This window comes from Centrocercus urophasianus, unplaced genomic scaffold (assembly GCF_019232065.1).
Source record: "Centrocercus urophasianus isolate 14NV4802_14NV808 unplaced genomic scaffold, USGS_Curo_1.0 seq_10, whole genome shotgun sequence".
Lineage (NCBI taxonomy): Eukaryota > Metazoa > Chordata > Aves > Galliformes > Phasianidae > Centrocercus > Centrocercus urophasianus.
The window spans coordinates 19,783,865-19,803,568 of NW_024884142.1; the positions used below are offsets into that span (position 1 = coordinate 19,783,865).

The 19,704-nt window shown below is 35.9% G+C and overlaps 1 protein-coding gene across 1 annotated transcript in view; it reads right to left on the bottom strand.

The window, feature by feature from the left end:
• The window catches only part of EYS (eyes shut homolog), a 660,788-nt gene that overhangs the window by 524,119 nt on the left and 116,965 nt on the right, over nucleotides 1–19,704 (bottom strand). The window contains exon 7 of the mRNA XM_042829470.1: nucleotides 15,585–15,689. Within this exon, the coding sequence (XP_042685404.1) occupies nucleotides 15,585–15,689 (105 nt within the window). The remainder of the gene's footprint in view (nucleotides 1–15,584; nucleotides 15,690–19,704) is intronic.

A 19,704-nucleotide genomic window follows, 5' to 3' on the forward strand; every position in this document is an offset into this window, starting at 1 on the left:
GAAAAAAAAAGCTGCCATTACCTCACAAAATGTAACAGGAAAGTACTGTGTTGTAATCATCTGCTCTAATAAATACATGTTATTGTGTTGAAGTAACCACTCACTGCTATAAAAGACACAGTGTAACGTGCAATTTTCTCTGCTGTATCTCTCTCGCCTATGATTTCTGGAACTCAGACATCAAAATCCACAAAATAATTCTCAGCAAAGACCTTGAGAAATTCAGTTCAGATTCAGTAACTTAACAGAACTACTATCCAGAAGTTTTAAAAGCATCACATTCCAAAATTAAAGAGATTGAGAAATGATGATGCTGCGACCAAGAAGTCTTCTGTGTTCTCTGAAAACTGCTAATTTTCACCGCCAGACCGCATGATCTTACAATGGCTGCAGTCTGAGAAATGGTACTCTGTTCCTGTGAGAAGTTCAGGTGTCATTTAATCATAGAAAGGTTTGGATTGAAAGGAACCTTGAAGATTATCTAATTCCAACTCCTTTCCTGCGGTCCTGTCTAGCCTGAATTCCCAGACTAACTCAGGGGACACGTCAAAACTTGTGTTTACGTACACACCATCTGAACAAGTTAAAACACTGTAAGAGTGTGTTAGTAAGAGTATTTAGGTGTTTGTACATCAGTTTTCTGCCTAAGTATTCAATTCCTGGAATAAATAGATGAATATTCTAAGGAATAATTATTTCAATAGATTTACAATTTTATAGAACTCAAGTCTGAATGGAAGCTTTTCAACTATTTTAAATCTCTTGACAGAGTTTCTCATCTAAATGGTCAGTTAAAGAATAAATGTCCTAGGCCAAAAGTCAGCTTTTATCTCATCACATCAGTATTTTCAGATGAAATAAACACTGAATTGTATACTACTCAAAAATTCTCCCATGCATCTGAAAAGTCCACATGTTAGCTTACCTTGAATTTTATACAATTTTCAAATAAATAAATAATAGATAAATAAATAAAAAAATCTACAGAACCAAGACATCTACATTATTTAAGATCAATTTAATCTGGAGAGGAATCTTAAAAAGCACTCCACCTTCCAATCACCATTCACTCTCTTTGGCATCAACAAATACATGTACATTTTAAAACATCACTGTTCTGCCCCAGTGAGAGTAGGCTGTTTACCATAAACACTAATGAGACAATGATGGTAAGATATCTGTCACAAGTAACAATAGCAGATTCTATTTAGGCAACAGATCATCCCTTATTTTTGTGATGACCTTGCCATAAGAATGTGATGAAGTGAAGCTTTTTCAGCCTAAAACAATTGGGATGAAAGTAATTCCCAGTGGTCTGTTTTCTCTTCAAGGCTTTCACTTAGCAACTACACTTGTTCAATTTGCCCTGGTCACCTCTGTCTTGGGCAGAAATTCTTAGTGCAGGCTCAGTAATTTCCCTTGAGTGGATGTGCTTGCAGGTGCAGCTTGGCCACAGAGATTTGTCCTCACCTACACACACTGCAGTCATGCAGTTGTACAGGGCATTATTATTTCATTTTTTACAAGCATTCTATTATGGAATCATGCTGAAACTGCAGGCAAATTTAAATTATGTGGACATGTATATAAGTTATCTGGTATTTTTCACAAATTAGCAGTTTAATAAATTAAACTTTCTTTTGATTTCTCTAACAGTAACAAGGTGTTCTCTAACAATTTGATCATTTATTATTGAACACCAGTGCTTTTCTGAAACTATTCATTCACCACTGAAATGAGGCACTATAGAACCACAGAATCATTAAGGTCAGAAAAGACCATTATGAAAAATAATGAGATTTCCCGTGCTTCATGACCAAAATCAGAGTAACTACAGCTCCATACCAGAGCCTCAAACCCTCTAGAAAAATAATTAGTAGGATATGGAAGATGGGTAGCGCCTTGCAATGCACAGATTACAGGCATGTTGTATGGCAGGTACACATCTTAACACTGTATTTTAACTGACTGTGCTATGGCTAAGTTTAGTTGAATTTTTTTTTTTTTTTAATCAACTTTCATTATGTATATAGGCAAAATTCAAATTTCAAAACAAAATTTTTAAATTGGCTACAACAAGATACAACATATTTACAACAAAAGTGGGGCACTCAAGCAGGACAGAGCCACTGCCACAAGGACTAAGGGCAGCCACAGCATGGGCTGGGTCAGGCCACAAGTAACCCTGGATATGCCTGATGTACAAGACTCTTTTAAAAGATGGGACTTCATAAACTGCTGCTAGCGATCTTTCAAATTTCTCTGTAGAACTGTGACCTTTCTGTCACTCTCTCTCTCTCTATTCTCTCCCCTGTCCACCATTTCTTTCTGTCAGTAAGAGCTAATGGGTGCATTCCTTACCTCTCTCTGAGCAGCCTGACGTGAATGACCGTTTCTATTGCATTGGACAAGCTGGACCTTAAGCCATAAAACTTAATAAGAAAATGTAAGAGAACTATTGTTCTACAATATTTTTCTTTCAAAAACCCCTCAAGCCCAGTTAAAGGGACACAAAGGTCAAATACACTTTCCAGTACTCTAGGAACACTTTTGTTAGTTTCAGTAAAAGATGGATTAGACCTAGACAAAAAAAAGGATTAAATAAGAAAAGAGATGAACTCTATACATCTTACAGAAACGCACCAGAAGACTTATAGGTATTATAACAGAAGTTTGATTACTTTAGCACAGCAGGCAATTCCAGTTTCTCTTTTATTTACACTAAGAAGTCACAGAATAAGTTTTTATTTTGACTGTGTTTTCTGCCTTGGATTGTGTCAAACTGTATCTTATCATTTTATAACACAGTGCATTGGAACACAACCTAATGCTATTTTACAACTGCAGAGTGACATAGAGACTGAAGAAAAGGAAGAACCTTATAAAATAATAGCACTTATTCATTTTATCATAAGGACTGCAAATTGTGTCTTCAGTTGGAAGAATGTCAAGATACACAGAGAAGATTATGTGTGTCACAGTATCATATCATAACCATAGAATCATAAAATGGCTTGGGTTGAAAGGGACCTCAAGGATCATCAAACTCCACTCCCCCCCGCCACATGAAGGGGCACCAACCTCCCCATTTAATACTAGATCAGGCTGCCCAGGGCCCCATCCAACCTGGCTTTGAACACTTCCAGGGACAAGGCATTCACAACATCTCTGGGCAGCCTGTTCCAGTACCTCATCATTCTCATAGTAAATAACTTAATATGTATCTTATTTCTTATTATCAATAGGTAATGTATTGCCCTTCCATAGCCTACCACTTCCAACTTACATGTAAAGCCTCAAACATTTACACATTTCTTTGTGCATAAGAAAAACATTAAAACTAAGAAGGTACTTTCTTTTGCATCTAGTGATGCATCTGCTGTATTTAACACCCATTCTCTATTGATAATCTTCCACCTTAATGTATATGCCATCAAAAACTCTCTCAACTGTATATTGAGCTAGTCTTTTGCGTTATTTTTGTTTGTTTGTTTTTCTTTTTTAAAGAATAGGAAATGTTTCCAGTGAAAAGAATTAAAATCTAATGAATGAACATCGTACATTCATTATCTTAATAGAGTACATCATCAGTTCAAAATAGTGCTTCCTTAAAGTCTGTAATGGAGACTGACAGATTTCTTTTTTTTTTGTCTCTGTACATACTCAAAGTTTATATTTATTTGACATATATATATAATTTCCAACTGCTTAGTATTTGTTAGAAATAAACACCCACGAATTTCAATTGAAACTCAGTATACGAGCTGTTTTAATACAAAAGCAGTAATTGCGATATAAACACCAATAGTAATAATTTAAATATATTTTTTAACTTCTGGTAATTGCACAAAACTTATCTCAACGTTTCTGAAGTAAATAAATAAATAAAAAATTACTGACATATGAACCTCTCAGTGAAATCAGCACAAGCAGTGGTCAGTGATGCTGTCCTCCATTAGTTGTACCTTGGGGGCACTGCTTGCCTCTCGGTATTCGCGTGTCAGGAATACAGGAGGATGAACTGCCCCCGACAGTGTGATTTGACACTCAATTAAATTGAGAACTCTCCAGTGCAATAAATTATGTTTGTTACAGAAGGTAAGTTGAGTGCCTTAATTTAAATTAGAATTGTTTCTGAAGTGCAATATAAAGTTTAGTTCGCAACTCATGTGCAAGATTTTATTTAGAAGTAAAATTCAGGAAGACAAAAAGGCAAATAAAAATAAAAATGCATAAGCATGCTATCCATAACATCCACGATATTAAGGTTGGCAGACAAACAAAGTTTTGTGGTTGAACCACTTATTAAAATTTGTTAATAGAGCAACACTTTGGGAAGAGAAAAAGCACATAAAACCTTTAGTTCATATATTTTCTAATTTATCTGTTGTAATAATGAAAGAAATTGTAACCATAAGATACAAGTATGAACCTTCATTTCTTATTAGATAACAATACAATACCAGAAAAGCTAGAAGAAAACCAAGAGTGTTTCTAGTGACAGATGAGTAGAATAAAAAGTGGTAAGTGATTAAAGCAACAGCTATAGACTCTGATGATGGTCTGGCCAGGTGATTACATTAGCTGAAAATTTTGAGGAACGTATACAAGATTTTTACAGCTTATTAATAATGCAAGTATAGCCACGAAAAATTAAAACTGAAAAAGCTACTACTTTAGTTAACAGCAAATTGTTAAATAAGGAGATTACTTTAAAGAAGAGTAGGAAAGGACAAAGACAGAACAAAAACACAGATTGAGAAGTAAATGAGTCAATAAAAATGCCAAAGAAAAGAAGAAATGCCATCTCCAAAACGTTAATATTGCTAATAAGTAGCAGCAGACAAAAGACCACTTTCTATTTCTTTTTCCATATAAATACACTCCATAATTTATTTATTTTTAAATAGGAGAGTTGCTGCCATGCAGAAGGCAATGTTGCCCAACAGCTGCTCCCTGACAGAGCTAGCCCTCAAGCAGCCAAAGCAAATTCTCTGCTGCATTGCAGTATGCTTCTCCGTGCTGACTCCCACATGAAAAAGGGGCCTTTACCTCACCCCACATATAAATGCAGATGCATATTTCTTTTTCATGATAAGCAGAAAGTATGAATGCTCCTCCTCCCTCATCCTGCTGATGAATACTTCACTCCTTGTCATCACAGAATCTTTAAGAGGGATGTAGGCATTACTGGTATCATTTTCCTTTAAGAAAATATGCTGTATTGCTGTTTTGTAGAGTATTGCCCTAGGTAGTTTTGGCAAGTATTTTCAATCAGAATGTTACAATTCAAAAACACTCATGTTTGCCTTCTTCTGTCTAGCTATGCCTGACAATGCATTAGAGGAATGAGGAATTCATTATTATTCTAGTCACTATTTATTTGGAACTGACTTCTGTGGCAGAAGTACTTGCCTCTGTACAGTGACTCCAAATAGGCAGACTTGCACTTAGTAGCATGTTCAATTTAATTTGAGCATTTTTTTCACACCACAGTTGCCTTGTGATCTTTTCTGTTCCCTGCGATGGTGAACAAAGTTTAATATCTCCAGTGTATGACTTCTAAAATAAGCTAAACACTTGAAAATACAAAGTTTGGTAGTATGTGCCATCTTTAAAAATAATTTTAGAATATCCATGGCCACAATCAATGCACATTGATTATACAGTCGTAGAAGGGTATTGATGTCAAGACGAGAGTAGTAATCAATGATTCTTTTTTATTTTTTATTTTTAAATAGCAACCATACCTATCTATGCCACTAAACATTTTCTAAAGCATGCATTACACTCCAGATATTTCTTCACAGGAAAGGTTTTAATAGCTCGAATCTTCCTTTTCTCAGATCCATGAGTATCTTACTTTAATCTCTTTTTTCATCTCATCAAGGACAGTACTCTAAATAAGCCCAGGTACCCTTATATGTGCATTCAGTTGTCCATACAGCAATTTTTTATCTTCCTCTCCAGTAGAAGATTCAAACAACCTTCGGTGGAGTAAACAATGGTGCTTTCTTATTTTTGGGCTGTCAACACAAACAATGCATAAATCTAATTCCTTTGGTAAACCCTGTAATCAGATTCTCCTTGTCCACAGAGATTATATGAATAGATAAAAAAAATCTGAGTTTATTCATATATTAAAAGGAAATAAATGACTTTCTAGAGTTGATTCACTGGTTTACCTCTCTGAATTATAAACCTTAGTTTCCTGTTTTTTCTTTTCTTTTTCTTTTTTCCTTCATTGTTAGGGGTGATCTGACTTCCTGTTACCTGTATATGTATTAAATCAGCAAGAGACACTTACATGGCAACATATTGATTACTGTATCACGTGATGGAAAAAATGCAGAGACATCAAATATAAGAGCCATCAAATGAAAAAATAGGTATCTCTTGAGGATCAAATCTTTTAAAGAAGAGTATAAACTTGTGAATTTTGCAATATAGCTATAAAGGTTTGAACAATGTCTTTAAAGCAACAGCTTAATGGAGAACATACATTTCCATTCCATTCTGCTACTGTGTGTATAGTAGATTTGGAAATGAATAGACTCAAGCTGAGGGCTGTCATGGTGATACTTCTTCACCTGGAAGATTGGTTATGAGTTATTAAAATACCTCTTAAAAGATGTTTTGTCTGCTTTTGTTAAGAGTAACTCAATGTTTTGAAATAAATAATGTTGTTTCTATCAGAAAAAATTGTCAACATTTTAAGTTATCTCTGTTAGGGTTGTAGGATAGAACAGACAGTACAAATGAGCTGCTAATCAATAGGAAAAAAGAGCTTTTATTTTTAGCTTCCTAACTGACAGCACATTTTTTTGGAAAAAAAAAAAAAAAAAATGGAAGAAGCCAAAAAAAATTCTTTTGTTCTGCTGCAAGAAGTTTTCACTTATCTCTGTTGTAAAGCACTATACAGATAAAGATAGGAACACAGAATAACATTGAAATTGTAAAAGTATGTTAGGCTAAAGGCTAAAAGGCTGTTAGACCGAATAAGTTCAGCTTGTTCTACAACAGTAGAAAATCTGCCATCTCCATCATACTTTCTCTTCCTTCATCACAGCCTCCCTCACAACCAAACCATAGTAAAAGACTTCTTTGTGAACTTTGCAAAGTATGCTGCTCTTCTCATTTACCTTTTCTTAGCTTTCCACTTCAGTGCTTTCAACTTCTATATTTTTCCTTCCCCTACACTTGGCTTCATGTTACTTCACACTGCCTAAAGTGTGCTGGCATACAGTAGCGATTTGCATTCCTTGGTTTCCTTGTTCTTTTCTTCCTTTCTTACCTATTGAAGAAATTGTCTGTAGCTAAAAGTTGTATCTATTGCAAGGAATGTTAACAATTATCTTGTTTTATCTCTTTTTAACTTAGAAAAAGAAATATATTTCAGTCTTAATAAAAAGAGGTCACCAATTTATCTATGGGAGAATAACAATGAAATATCAACTATGTAGAAACTGCAGAGCTTTGTCTGTCATACATCTACATCAACTTCTTAAACAAATTATAAAGGTTACATTCAAAAAATTAAAATTTTACTTTGCTTCTAGGAACAATATAAACTAACAGAAGGCACAGGTACCATTGCATTATGGAATATGATGAACACTTTGAACACAGTGTGTCTATGCAATTACATGACTGCTGCAGAAATCACCTGCTGCATTTCTTTAAAAGCATTTTGTTCAAACAACTCTGGAGTGCAGATTTATCTTCACATTAGAATTATATATGAGGGTTTGTATAACACTGTAAAACATGTATGACAACTGAAAACAAGAGTATAACAATTTCAAATCCGAAAAATTAAAACTGAATATACTGTAATCCTATTCTTCTAGTGAAAATCATGAAATCTCATGAAAATCATGAGAAATATGTACATTAAATATGATTCACAGGTCTTATATATACTACATTATTTTAAATGCCCACCCATTACATGGCTTAAAAGCAAAATAATGTTGCATTACAAAATTGTTTAAATACCTTTTATATTTGAAAATGTAAAACAAACTGAGGTTGACTTTTCACTGCCTTGACATTTATAGCTTTTTTATTTGTTAGCAGCAGGCAAAAATTTCAGTGCAATTCCCTATAAAAGAACAGGCCTGAACTAAAGACAAGGTATGCTCTAAAAGTAATGCCTCTTGTTTTAATGTTGGTCCACAGCATCAGTGGTGGATGTTGGTGGTACAGCACTAAGGGGTGAACCTTCCCATCAGTATTCCATTACATTTTGTTGCTGTGTGACAGACAGTAGCAGAGGGGCAGTCTGACATAGAAGTGCACATGAAGCAAAAGTGTAAAATTCTTCAAATAGAAAAAACTGTATCCAGTGACGTTCATCGATGCTTGCTGAACGTTTATGGAAAGCAAACAGCAGATGTGAGGGCAGTGTATTTCAGCAGAGGCAACAGTAACAGTGGGTCATATTCACTGGTGCAGATTTTTACAAGCATGAAATGTTAAAACTCCAGGCTCCTATTCATTAATAGCGACAACACATAGCTAATGCTGACCACTGTGCTGAAGAAGTGTCTTGTAGCTGAGCACATACACTATCAAGTAGTGGTTTTGTGCTTTTTGTATCTGTTCCAGTTTCCTCTTATTGATTTCCATGGCATTGCTTTTTGGAGCTATTAATGTACATAAGCAAGAAAAAAAAAAATGATGGGATGAGGTGAGAACTGTATGGACTAAAACAGTATAATAGGAATATTATATTTAACAGTATAGAGGAAGGAGAAAGACAGTTAATGAGTGAAGAAAAAGTGGAAAATAAATTAAGTGATGCAAAGGCATTCCAGTTAGCACCCAGCACCAGCAGACCCTTACCTAGCCAGTCAAGAGCTACTTGTACAAACTATATCCACTCCAGATTTATTGCTGAACACAACATCATGTGGTATGCAATACCCTTTTGGCCAGCTGAGGTCAACTCTTCAGGCTGCATCCCCTTCCTGTGTACTCCACACCTGCTCACTGGCAGGGCAGTGCAAGAAGCTGAGAAGTTCTTAGCTTAGTTCTAGCACTCAGCAATAGGAAAAACAAGTCTGTGTTATTCATGCTGTTTTGGTTACAGATCTAAAACACAGATCCACTTGGGGCTGCTGTGAAGAAAGTTAATTTTCTCCAACCAGTTTGAACACAAAGCCAATCAATTCTTTGCTTGAGAGGAATAGCCATTAATGACTCATGCTTTTGTAGTCTTTCTTTGGAGGGTGTTTCTTTGACAAGGAGGAGGTTACAGGATGGGTTAAACATTTGCACTTCTAGATTTTATCCTAGATCCTCAAATGAGACAATGTTACTTACCCTGATTATCATCTTTGATCTGTCAGTTTCTAAGTTTAAGGCTAGCACCAATCAGCATTCAGTTGTATTACCATGATTAGTTTTGTCTGACATTTCTGCTGAGACATGCAGGAAGTGATAGCAATGTCCAAGTTTCATGAGGACATGATTTATTCAACAAGTTTAATATAACTTCTTAGAAAGCTGAAATAAAACCCACTTATTCATATCACGCTTAAACAGCACGATAGTTAAGGTAGGTGTTACAAGGGAAAGAGAAATGACAGGTTAACCATTACACCACAGAGTGAAAAAGCAAAGAATGGACCTGTACAATTATGTTTTTGTAGCCCTTCTTTCACAAACACTTCAAAATATTTACAAGTTTTATTCTTCTATCGGGTACAGCTGGCAAGGTTTTGGTAGTGAAGGGGGTGCAGGGTCAACTTCTCTGAGCACAACCCAGCACTGCCCAATGTCATAACAGAAGCATCTCCAGCTGCTCCAAGAGGGACCCAACACTGCCAGAGCAGAGTCATGAGCAATGCTTGGAGAGCACATTTATGGTAGGAAAAAAATACTGTGCAACTGCAGCTGGGAGAGAGGAGTGAGATATGGGAAAGAAGCAGCCCTGCAGGAACAGAGGTAAGTGCAGAAGGAGGGCAGGAAGTGCTGCAGACACAGAGCAGAAGCTCCATGCAGCCCAGAAGAGTCCCACGGGCACCGCATGGAGCAGAGCTCCACATGCAGTAATAGAGGAGCCTGAAGTCCAGCAGCAAATGAAGTCTGAAGGCCACAGCCCACGGATACTCCTGCAGGAGCAGCCTGGGCCAGAGTTACAGCCTGAGGAGACCAGCCTGCAGTGGGACAGGAGGGCTGGGGGAGCTACTGCTGCCTGTGGGGACAGTGCTGGAGCCCCACGGCATGGAGCCACGTTGGGGACATTTTGTCAGAGCTGCAGCCTGGGGACTGCATCCCACAGGAGGGACCACAAAGGAACAGCATAGATAGAGTGCAACCCCCTTTCCCTACTCCTCTGCACCACTCTGGGGGAAGTGGATGAAGCATTTTTATTTTGCTTGTACTTCTCAGTGCTCTAGCTTGCTAGCAATAAGTAATAAATTATATTAGTCTCCTTTATTCCGAGTCCATCTTTTCTATTTGACGTTAACTGATGATTGATCCCCATGTCCTTATCTCAACCCACGAGCCCTTTCCTCATTCTTCCCCTGTTCTGTTGAAGAAGGGGGAGTATGAGGATGTCATTGTGTTGGTGAGCTGCCCATCAATGTCAAACCTCCACAATTCTTCATAAAAGATGACTCACTGTCATAGTCAGTGCTACCTTTAAAATAATCCTTGTTTTCTCCTAGGCTTTTTGTGTCTAAAATATTATATGCAAGGTAACAAATAAGTGACCTTTAGTTTGGTAAAATCTTCCATGAAAAAGTGGAATAAACAGTCAGATCTCCTACAGTATCAAGTTCTCAGTGAGGAATACCATTATTACAAAACAAAACAGCAAACCATAGCAAGATTCTTAAAAATGCAAAGGAATTCTCCTGTGCAGCCTACTGCAGGGAACCTGCTTTAGCAAGGGTTTCAACTAGATCATCTCCAGAGCTCCCTTCCAACCCCTATGACTCCGTGAATTTCCAGAGTAAGAATATACATGAACGTTCACAAATATCAGAGAAGAGAATCACAAGGGAAGCCCAGCTGCACTTCTCTGGCAGCTACGACCATCAGCATGTCAGCCTTCTTCCCAGAGGGAGGGGCAGACACTGCTATCTCCTGGATGTAGCTACCCACATAAGTTTCAGTATAAAGGCTCAGCAAAGTGAAGTACCACGATAACTCAGTGTATTAACCACTGCTTCCCTAAGATACTGAGTACAGCTGCTTTTCTCTGTATGAATACACAGCATTATCCGTTATTGATAAACTGCTAAGTGGCATTTCTACAGCCAGCAGGACACGCCTGCTTAGAAAGAACGCTTTCACAGTATAAATAAGGATATTAGATATATAAATGGAAAAGAAAAAGATTTTCATAATGTATAAGTAAATTGCAACTGATAAGAAACTGATAAAAATGTAAACTACTCACCAAGAGAATTACTACCTTAAATTGAGAAACAGTTCCACATAAGAAGGATTACTCTCCTCACAAAGAAGCAAAATTGCTTCTGAGAAGCTCTTGGCAATACCAGGCAAAGTACTCACAGGTAGGCTGGTAGTCATATACAAAACTCACCCAACCCACAGTGGGAATTTTTGGCTATACAGCACTCCTTGTTAGGAAGCAGCCTAAATCCAAGAAGCATCCTCTCCTCAGTGGCTGGTCTGTATATGAGCCCAGGGTGCCTCCACTCCTTCTGGTCATGTGGAGAGCACAGGTGCAAAATACCTGTGCTCCCTGGGCCAGCGGCATCCCTTCTCCAGGTGCTCAATCACCAGTTCAAGCCATGACCTAACCGGTCCCCTACAGACTCCCCTACAGATCAGGCAACTTTGAAATTAAAGCAAAAAAGTCATTGCTATAAATTTTATGTTAAAGATGATTGTGAAGTAGCAGTGTGAAGGACTGAATGATTTCTATTTCCCATCTGTTACCTCAATGAGTCACTTCATTTTTTACAGTCATAAGATGCAAAAGTTTTCCTGAAGTCTTTCCAGGAGTAAAAACTTTTAAATATAAATTAAAAAAAAAAAACCTTTCAAATATAAATAAACTTTTACTCCATAATAACAGTTGCCAGAAAGGTTTGAAGAGAAGTACAGTCTTATTTCATGGTACAGTAATCTTTAGAACAGGAAACCTCCCAATAAAGAATTTAATTAATGATTTTTCTCTGTATGAGTTCTCTTAATCAGAACTATACTTCCTTGATTCAACATGCTAAACTGAACAAAAATTTATTTTAGGTTGAATCTAACAGCCCAAGCACCGCAACTGACTGGATTTTCTGTTTCAAAATCAGTCTTCTCTAATAATCATGCTAATCATGCACTAATACCACAAGGAAAAAAAAAATATATGCATTCTGTTATCTTTAGAAGGGATGATCATAGAATGATTTGGGTTGGAAAGAACCCTTTAAGATCATCTAGTTCCAACCCCCTGCTATAGGCAAGGACACCTTTCACTAGACCAGGAACAGTACTTCTCTAGTTTTCTATTTCAAGGTAAGATTTCTGCATGACAGATTAATATTTTAATCAGTTTTGCTACACTACTGTACTATATTTCTAGTTTGTCTTTTTTTTTTTTTTCAAAATTCTGTATAGATGTGAAACGATTTCCTAACAAAATATTAAATTAATACGTGGGGGAAAAGTGACATTTGAGAAGTTTTAAAATATTCGTGTAAATTCTGGCTTTTTAGAAATATTGCATACAAACACTTCCATTTCTTCCATCTACAAAGTTGACTGATAGAAGATGACATTCTAATGAATATTAAAGAAAACTTTTGTTTTTTTTTTATATGGCTCAAACACTTGCAGTCTTAAATACTGTGCATGTAGGAACAGGTAATTAAATTCAAAGTTCAACTATAAGTATTATATTTATAAAGCATTATTAGAATGGAGGAAAGATCCCTTATTCAGTAATGCACTGATAAAATATTTTGTTCTCGAAGGGACTTCTTAAGGCCATCAAGTTAAATCCTCACCATCAGCAAGTCCAAGTGTCTAGGTTTTTGTTTTTTTGTTTGTTTTTTATAGTATCTGATCAGAGTTTTCCTGTGTTCCAACTCACATCCATTACCTCTTGTCTTGCTTTGATATTGAGCTCTTGGAAGTCCTTGTACCATCACATGAGGTAGTGGTAATCCCCCTCATAGATATAGTGGGGCTGCCCCATAGATATTCCCTCAAAATTCTCTTCAGGCTGAACAGGTCTAATTCAGGAACAAAGAAGTGTTTCGTAGACAGGGTGAAAGGGACTTCTGAAGATAGCCTAGCCCAAGCCTCCTTCTAAAGAAGGTTTCCTACAGTATGTTGCATAGGAAAGTGTCCAGGTAGGTTTTGAAAATCTCCAGAGAAGGAGAAGAATCTGCATGACACTTTGGTAACATTGTTTGTATGAAGACTGACTTGGCTTGCTTCAGCTGACACTGGAGGCTGCCTTGTAGCCCATGTTTGCAATCACTACAAAGGCCTCAAATCCTGAGCAGTTTTCAGAACTCCCCCTATGCATTTACAAAACTTTCATTTCCTATGCTCTAGCAGCTATACTTCTTCCTACCAAGTTATAACTGCTCATCAATCACCATCTGAGCAGGTGCTCGACAGTCCCCAGTTAGCAGTAAGGTGAAGACTGTGCTCACTCCTTAAAAGGGAAACAGCTACGACATGCATAACTTTCTAGAACTTATTCCTCCATCTAAGTCACCACCTGCCAGAGAATACTCTCTGGAAATGTGGAAAAACTACTATAACAAACTACTCACATCCCTGTTAGCAGTTCAGTTTCTGTAGTAATAAACCTCACAATACGTAGTCGTTACATATTATTTATCTTCTTTTATTTATAAACTGCCTCGCCTTCTTCTTTCAAATCTGGTACACATCTGCATAACTGCCTTTTTAACCATCTAAATCGTTAATTTTCATCCTGAATTTTGTAGCTGTAATAGCACTTCCTATAAACTATATCTAACAAGATCAAAACATAACTGGAAAATGTATGTAGTCTAAGAAATCATATTAATACTTTTTACATTACTTTAATGTTCTTTTCATGCATATGATCTCAATATTTCAGTCCTGTAGAGCAGGCAGATGCTTTCAAAGTTCTTGTTGTGTTACTGATTGCAGAAAACAATATACTCTTTGACAAAATGAGGTGTGACATTGAGTTTCTCTCATACAGAAAGAGAAGTGAAATATAGTCACAGACTTTGCGACTTGAAAAGTAAAAGTAACTGAATACAAACAATCAATCTTAAAAAAAAAAACTAACTATTTTAATAAATTAAAACAAAAATTGCATAGCAGATACTCTGCATCCTGAAATTCTGCATGGAGATTCTAAGGTTTTAAAAGAGGTTGTATGTGTGTGCCTCTATAATGCACACATTTACTTACCTCTATATGCCAGCTATTTTTTATGCATATATTGATGTTATTTTTATGTACGTATGCTGTGACTTAGTAATGGTGCTGGCTGTGATTGCTATTCCTACATTTCAAACTTAATACATTTCAAGCAATTTAGGCATTAGATGAAATGACTTGTATTTGATTCTTAAATCTCTTATATAAAAACCTTATAATTTTTATATAGATGCAATAATTTTAACCACTTTTTTTTTTCTATCCAATATAAGGAAATATTTCTATTCAAAAATAAGCTTGATCCTCTAATTACTACATTGCTGACTTGACACAATGGAACAAAGTTTAATCCAAGAGCCCTAATACTATGAAAGAACTGCAACTGAAAAAGCACTATGTTTTCTTATTTTAGTTACTTCTTTCCAATCACACGATAATTAGTTGACCCTCAAGTAAGAAAGCAGAAGGAAATATAAATAATCGGATATCATACAATCATCACATTTAAATGAGCTGGTTATATTACCATTACAGTCCTGTGTATAGAAGTTGGTCTATAGCATCAGTCTAGCTTTACAGAAGAAAAAAAAAAAAAAACACAAAAAAACCAACAAAACAACAAAAAAAACCATGATCAAGTTATGTAAGTTCATATATTTATAGGATACTGTGTATCTGATAATAATTATCCAAGCCTTCTAACCTTCTAAAACAGAAAAAGATGGATCTGTTATTGTTAATGTTCATTTCAGTTATTAATAGCTTCTCTCTTCAGTGCAGGCAATACTGATTACAACTAACTGCTATGTAAATTTTCATATGTTTCTTCAATAAGAAATTTCAAAAATCATTTCTCCAAGTAGAAAAGAAGGAAACCAGAAGGGTAAGTGGAAAATTAATTTTAGAAAAGGTTCAGAAATGTAGAATTCTTTAAAGATTCTTCAGTGAATAACATTGATATTCTGAGACCATTCATTTTGCAAGGCATGACTTCTGGGATCCAAGCCATGTTTTGTAGGCAAATTCTGGTGGCATTAGCCACATAACAATTGTCAAGTACTCTTAAAGAGTGCCTGCTAAGTCCTTCTCTCTTTTCAAGCAAAATAAATGACTTTTAAAAGTTTAGTTCTCTGATCTCATGAAAAAAAAACTATATTCCTTTCAGAAATACCACAGAACATTTCTCACCAAAATAACACCTGACTTCTTACCTGGCAAACAGCTGCAGTAAAATTCACCAATCAAATTGTGGCAATGGCCTCCATTTTGGCAGGGCTTGAGCGCGCATTCATCAATATCTGTGGAGCAGTTTTTGTCTGACAGAAAAGAAAATGAAACATTAAAACTATAAATCATGCTGGGTTTGGGAAAGCAGAAAAGCTACTTCACAGTACAAGTGACAACTGCATAATTTAACTTTTCCAGGTTTGAAACACTATTTTATTTCTGCTTGACAGCTTTAAAACTAGAGCTGTTCATACATCATAGCTGATAGTTAACAAATTGAATATTGTAAAGGAGTAAGTATAAGCTACATTTGCAAATGTATTTTGTGTGTTCTAGCATTACATCTCAACACTGTAATTACTGGAATTATCTGCCACATTTTAAAAACTTTTTAATAGCCACGGTAACAATAATAAGAAAAAAAATCTAATTTGCTTCCTTACTTAGTTAAATAAACCCATTCCTTTGAAACAGAAAATCTGAAACAAAAGAAAAAAAAATGTGGGAGAGCATTGAGAAGACATAAAAGAGAATATTTAGAATACAATGTAATATGTGTAACAATTAACTCATCAATATACCAAAGGAAATCCACAGTCTATCACGCATCCACACCTACCTGTTGGGTACTGAATATATTTACTGCAAGCTTTGGCATGCTATATAGTAATTATACTGGGATCTTTCTGATCCAAAAACAAGAGTCAACTGTAGATAACAGCTGTAGAACAGCTCGTGTGACAAAGAAAGAAAGATGTAGCTAGCACTGATGTAAGCAAGCGGTATTTGTTATTCTACTCACAAAGTGATGGAAGGTTACTTATGCCACTCAAATCAGATATAAAAGATAGGTAATGTCTCTCAGGAATCTAACTCTGTGGAAGAATTATCAATAAAAAGTTCATAGATTTTTGAATGCATTATTGGCAACCTCTTCAATAACAGAAAAGGCAGCTACAACACAGATTATCTGAGATTTGCATCCAAGAAAAAGGGAAGATTGGTATCTGAATATTAAGAAAATAAAATGAAGAACTTGGATGAAAATGATCTATATCCATTCAAGAGGAGGGAAGAGGAGGTGAACAGCATGAGAGCAAAGGAATTCAGAAAAATCACGAGAATTGCAGAAAGCTGGTGTTGTGAAACCTGCTGAGAGGCTGAACTAAATAATAATAATAATAATAATAATAATAAAATTAAGGAAGTTGCTCCTTTTTTTAAGTTTATCTTTAAGTTTCTGTGGGAGAAGGACTCTGGATTTTAGGAGACCAGGTCAGCACCTTATTGGTTTCAAAAGATGAAATTCACAACTAACAGAAAATAGGTCAGGTTAACCTCATAGATGTTAACCTAAGATAAGGATAACCTAAGAAATACAGCATAAGCGTGTAAGCATAGAATCAAAACAGTGAAGACACTGAATACTATTTAATTATCATGGGATGTGCAGGGTAGCAAGATACTATACTGTATGTATTTCAGCGTTAAAGATGAAGGAAGGGTATGGTTTGCAGTTCAGAGGAAAAGGATAGCTACTGATAATGATTGCCATCGTGCTAAATTATTTAATGCTTCTTTTGTTTCAATCATTGCTAAAAAGGTCAGCTTCAAGTAGATCATTATCATAACTGATACCTATGATTAAAGGGCAAAACCTCAGTGCTGAATGAAGAAGACAGGCTGGAGAACATTCAGATGAGGTAGGTGTTTAGACAGGTAGGCCTGATGAACTTCATCCTTGGGTACTTTGAGAACTGGCTGGTAAAAACTTCTTTGTGAACTTGGGAAAGATATTTAAAGTATCTAAAAACTCCATGATGTCAGCCTTTAAAAAAGGAGAAAAGAAGAAGCAGTGAAATTAAAGATCCATTTGGGTAATTTTTTTTTTTCTGTAGAAAAAATGGGGAAAAAAACAACAACCTGCTTTACTGTAAGATACTAGAAATAAAACATGATTTATTCTAAATGAGCTCCATGTAAGCAAATAAATTCTATTCTACACTAGAACTATTTTTCTGGTTGATGAAAATTAAAAAGTGTACATTTTAGTTCAAATCTCAGCAATGTTTCTCCTATCTCACGTGACACAATGATAACTAGACTAGATGGAAATGACAAGACAGTATTACTGAATAAGGAAAATTTGCTAGAAAGTCACATTTGTACATTAGTTATCAGCATACTTCCAAAATAGATGAAAAAATTGCAGAGATTCTGGAAGAAGTCTACCATGGAACAAGTTCCACTCAAGAATTTCAACAACAGTCTGAATGGTGGACAGTAGAATAATCTACAAAAATTAAGTTGGAAGACAGGATTAGAAGTCTTCATAGATTTTGATTGGAGATAAAGTTTTTTTATTCAATAAGAACAAGTGAAAGATATCATAATTTGTCAGATCGTAAGTTAAGTAGGAGAAAAAAATAGAATTTTGCTCCAAAATCAGATGAGATACAAAAAAGGAACATAGCCAGTTAGACACAGAAATTAATCCTTCCATTCTTCTCTGTCCGGAATAAAGCTTCATTTGGAGTGCTTTGCATTGCTCAGTGAGCTGAATTAAATAATAGAATTAGAATTAAAGAACAGCCTGAGTTGGAAAGGACACACAAGGATCATCAAGACCAACTCACGCCTTCATACAGAATAACATGAAAATTAAACCCTGTCTCCGAGCATTTGTATAAACACTTTTTGAACTCCACCTGGCTTGGTGCTGTGACCACTGCTGTGTTGAGGAAATGAAGTCAAGAGGACCATTCAAAAAATGACAAAGAACTACAAAGCAGGACCTCTAAGGAAAAAAGAAAAGCAAAAAATGAATCAGGCTGTAAAGCCTAAATAAGGAAAGTTTGAATAGAAATGTGATGACAGTCATCGAATAAGAAGAGGCCTTTGCAAATGTCTTTAGTTCTCCATTTCCATAGCCAACAGAATAAGAAAAAATGCATTTAAATTGCTATGAGAAAGTGTCAGATTAAATGTTAAAGAACTCGTAATGCTTAGAATAATAACATACTTAATATGTTACCTGAGGAAGATAAAGAATGGTTTTGGACATCTTTAAGAGAGATGTGAGACAGACATGTCAGGAATTAGGTATAGTGGTATTTGATTTCTGTGAGATGAAGCTGGAACAGATGATATTTAGTGTTTTCTTCTAGTATTAAGATCATGTAATTAACAGGACACTACAACACTGAAGAAGATCAAAGGGCTTTTATGTTTATTGAGTTGTGAATTGAGTTGTCTTGAAATTTGGTATGCCTCATAATAGTGTAAAATAGGACAAGCATTTTAAATTGGTGGGCATGTAAGTAAGACCAAGAATCATCTACATCAAAAAGTCTGGGAAATTTAGAACCAAACAGGAAAGGTCTTAAGTTGCTTGGTATATGGCAGCAGAGCTGCCGCTTGAGAGCCCTGTGCTTCTGTCTAGATCTGCATCTCCACTCTGTCATCCTATCTAAACACATTTCTGTATTCTCACTAGAGCCAAGACAAGGCATGCAGTAGTCAAGAGAAGCACAGGACACACTGCATGTAATAAAAATATCAGTGCTAACAGGGAGAAAAAGATTCTTCATAAAAACAACATATTTACAGAGTTGCAAATACACATGAATAAGGGGCAGTACAGCTTTTGACACTCTTAGCCTGTAGCTGTCCAGCAAGTTTTTGCCTTTCAGCTGAAAAAATCATAACAAGATCAGTGAGCCACTTCATAGTTCTCTGATGTTCATTTTCTGCAGGTGTAAAACTTTTGCTCTATTAGTTCAATAGTGATTCTGAAAAGCACTGCATTTCCACTCTCACTTCCTTTCCTGAACACGGCAAATTTCTGCTACAGGAGAGCAAACAAGCATATGCTGATGGAAATTTTGTGATAGACTTAAATACTTTTGTTTGTTTGTTTGTTTGTTTGTTTGTTTACTAACAGTCAGTTTTTGTCAGGTACTGCTGCCAGATGCAAGAAACTAAAAAGATACACAGCTGCTAAAGATGCAACTAGTAAGCTGGAGCTGAACTGTATGTATGGAAACAGTGATAGTGATCTAGAAAGGACTGCTGAGGATGACTTCAGTCTAGGAACTGAACTGC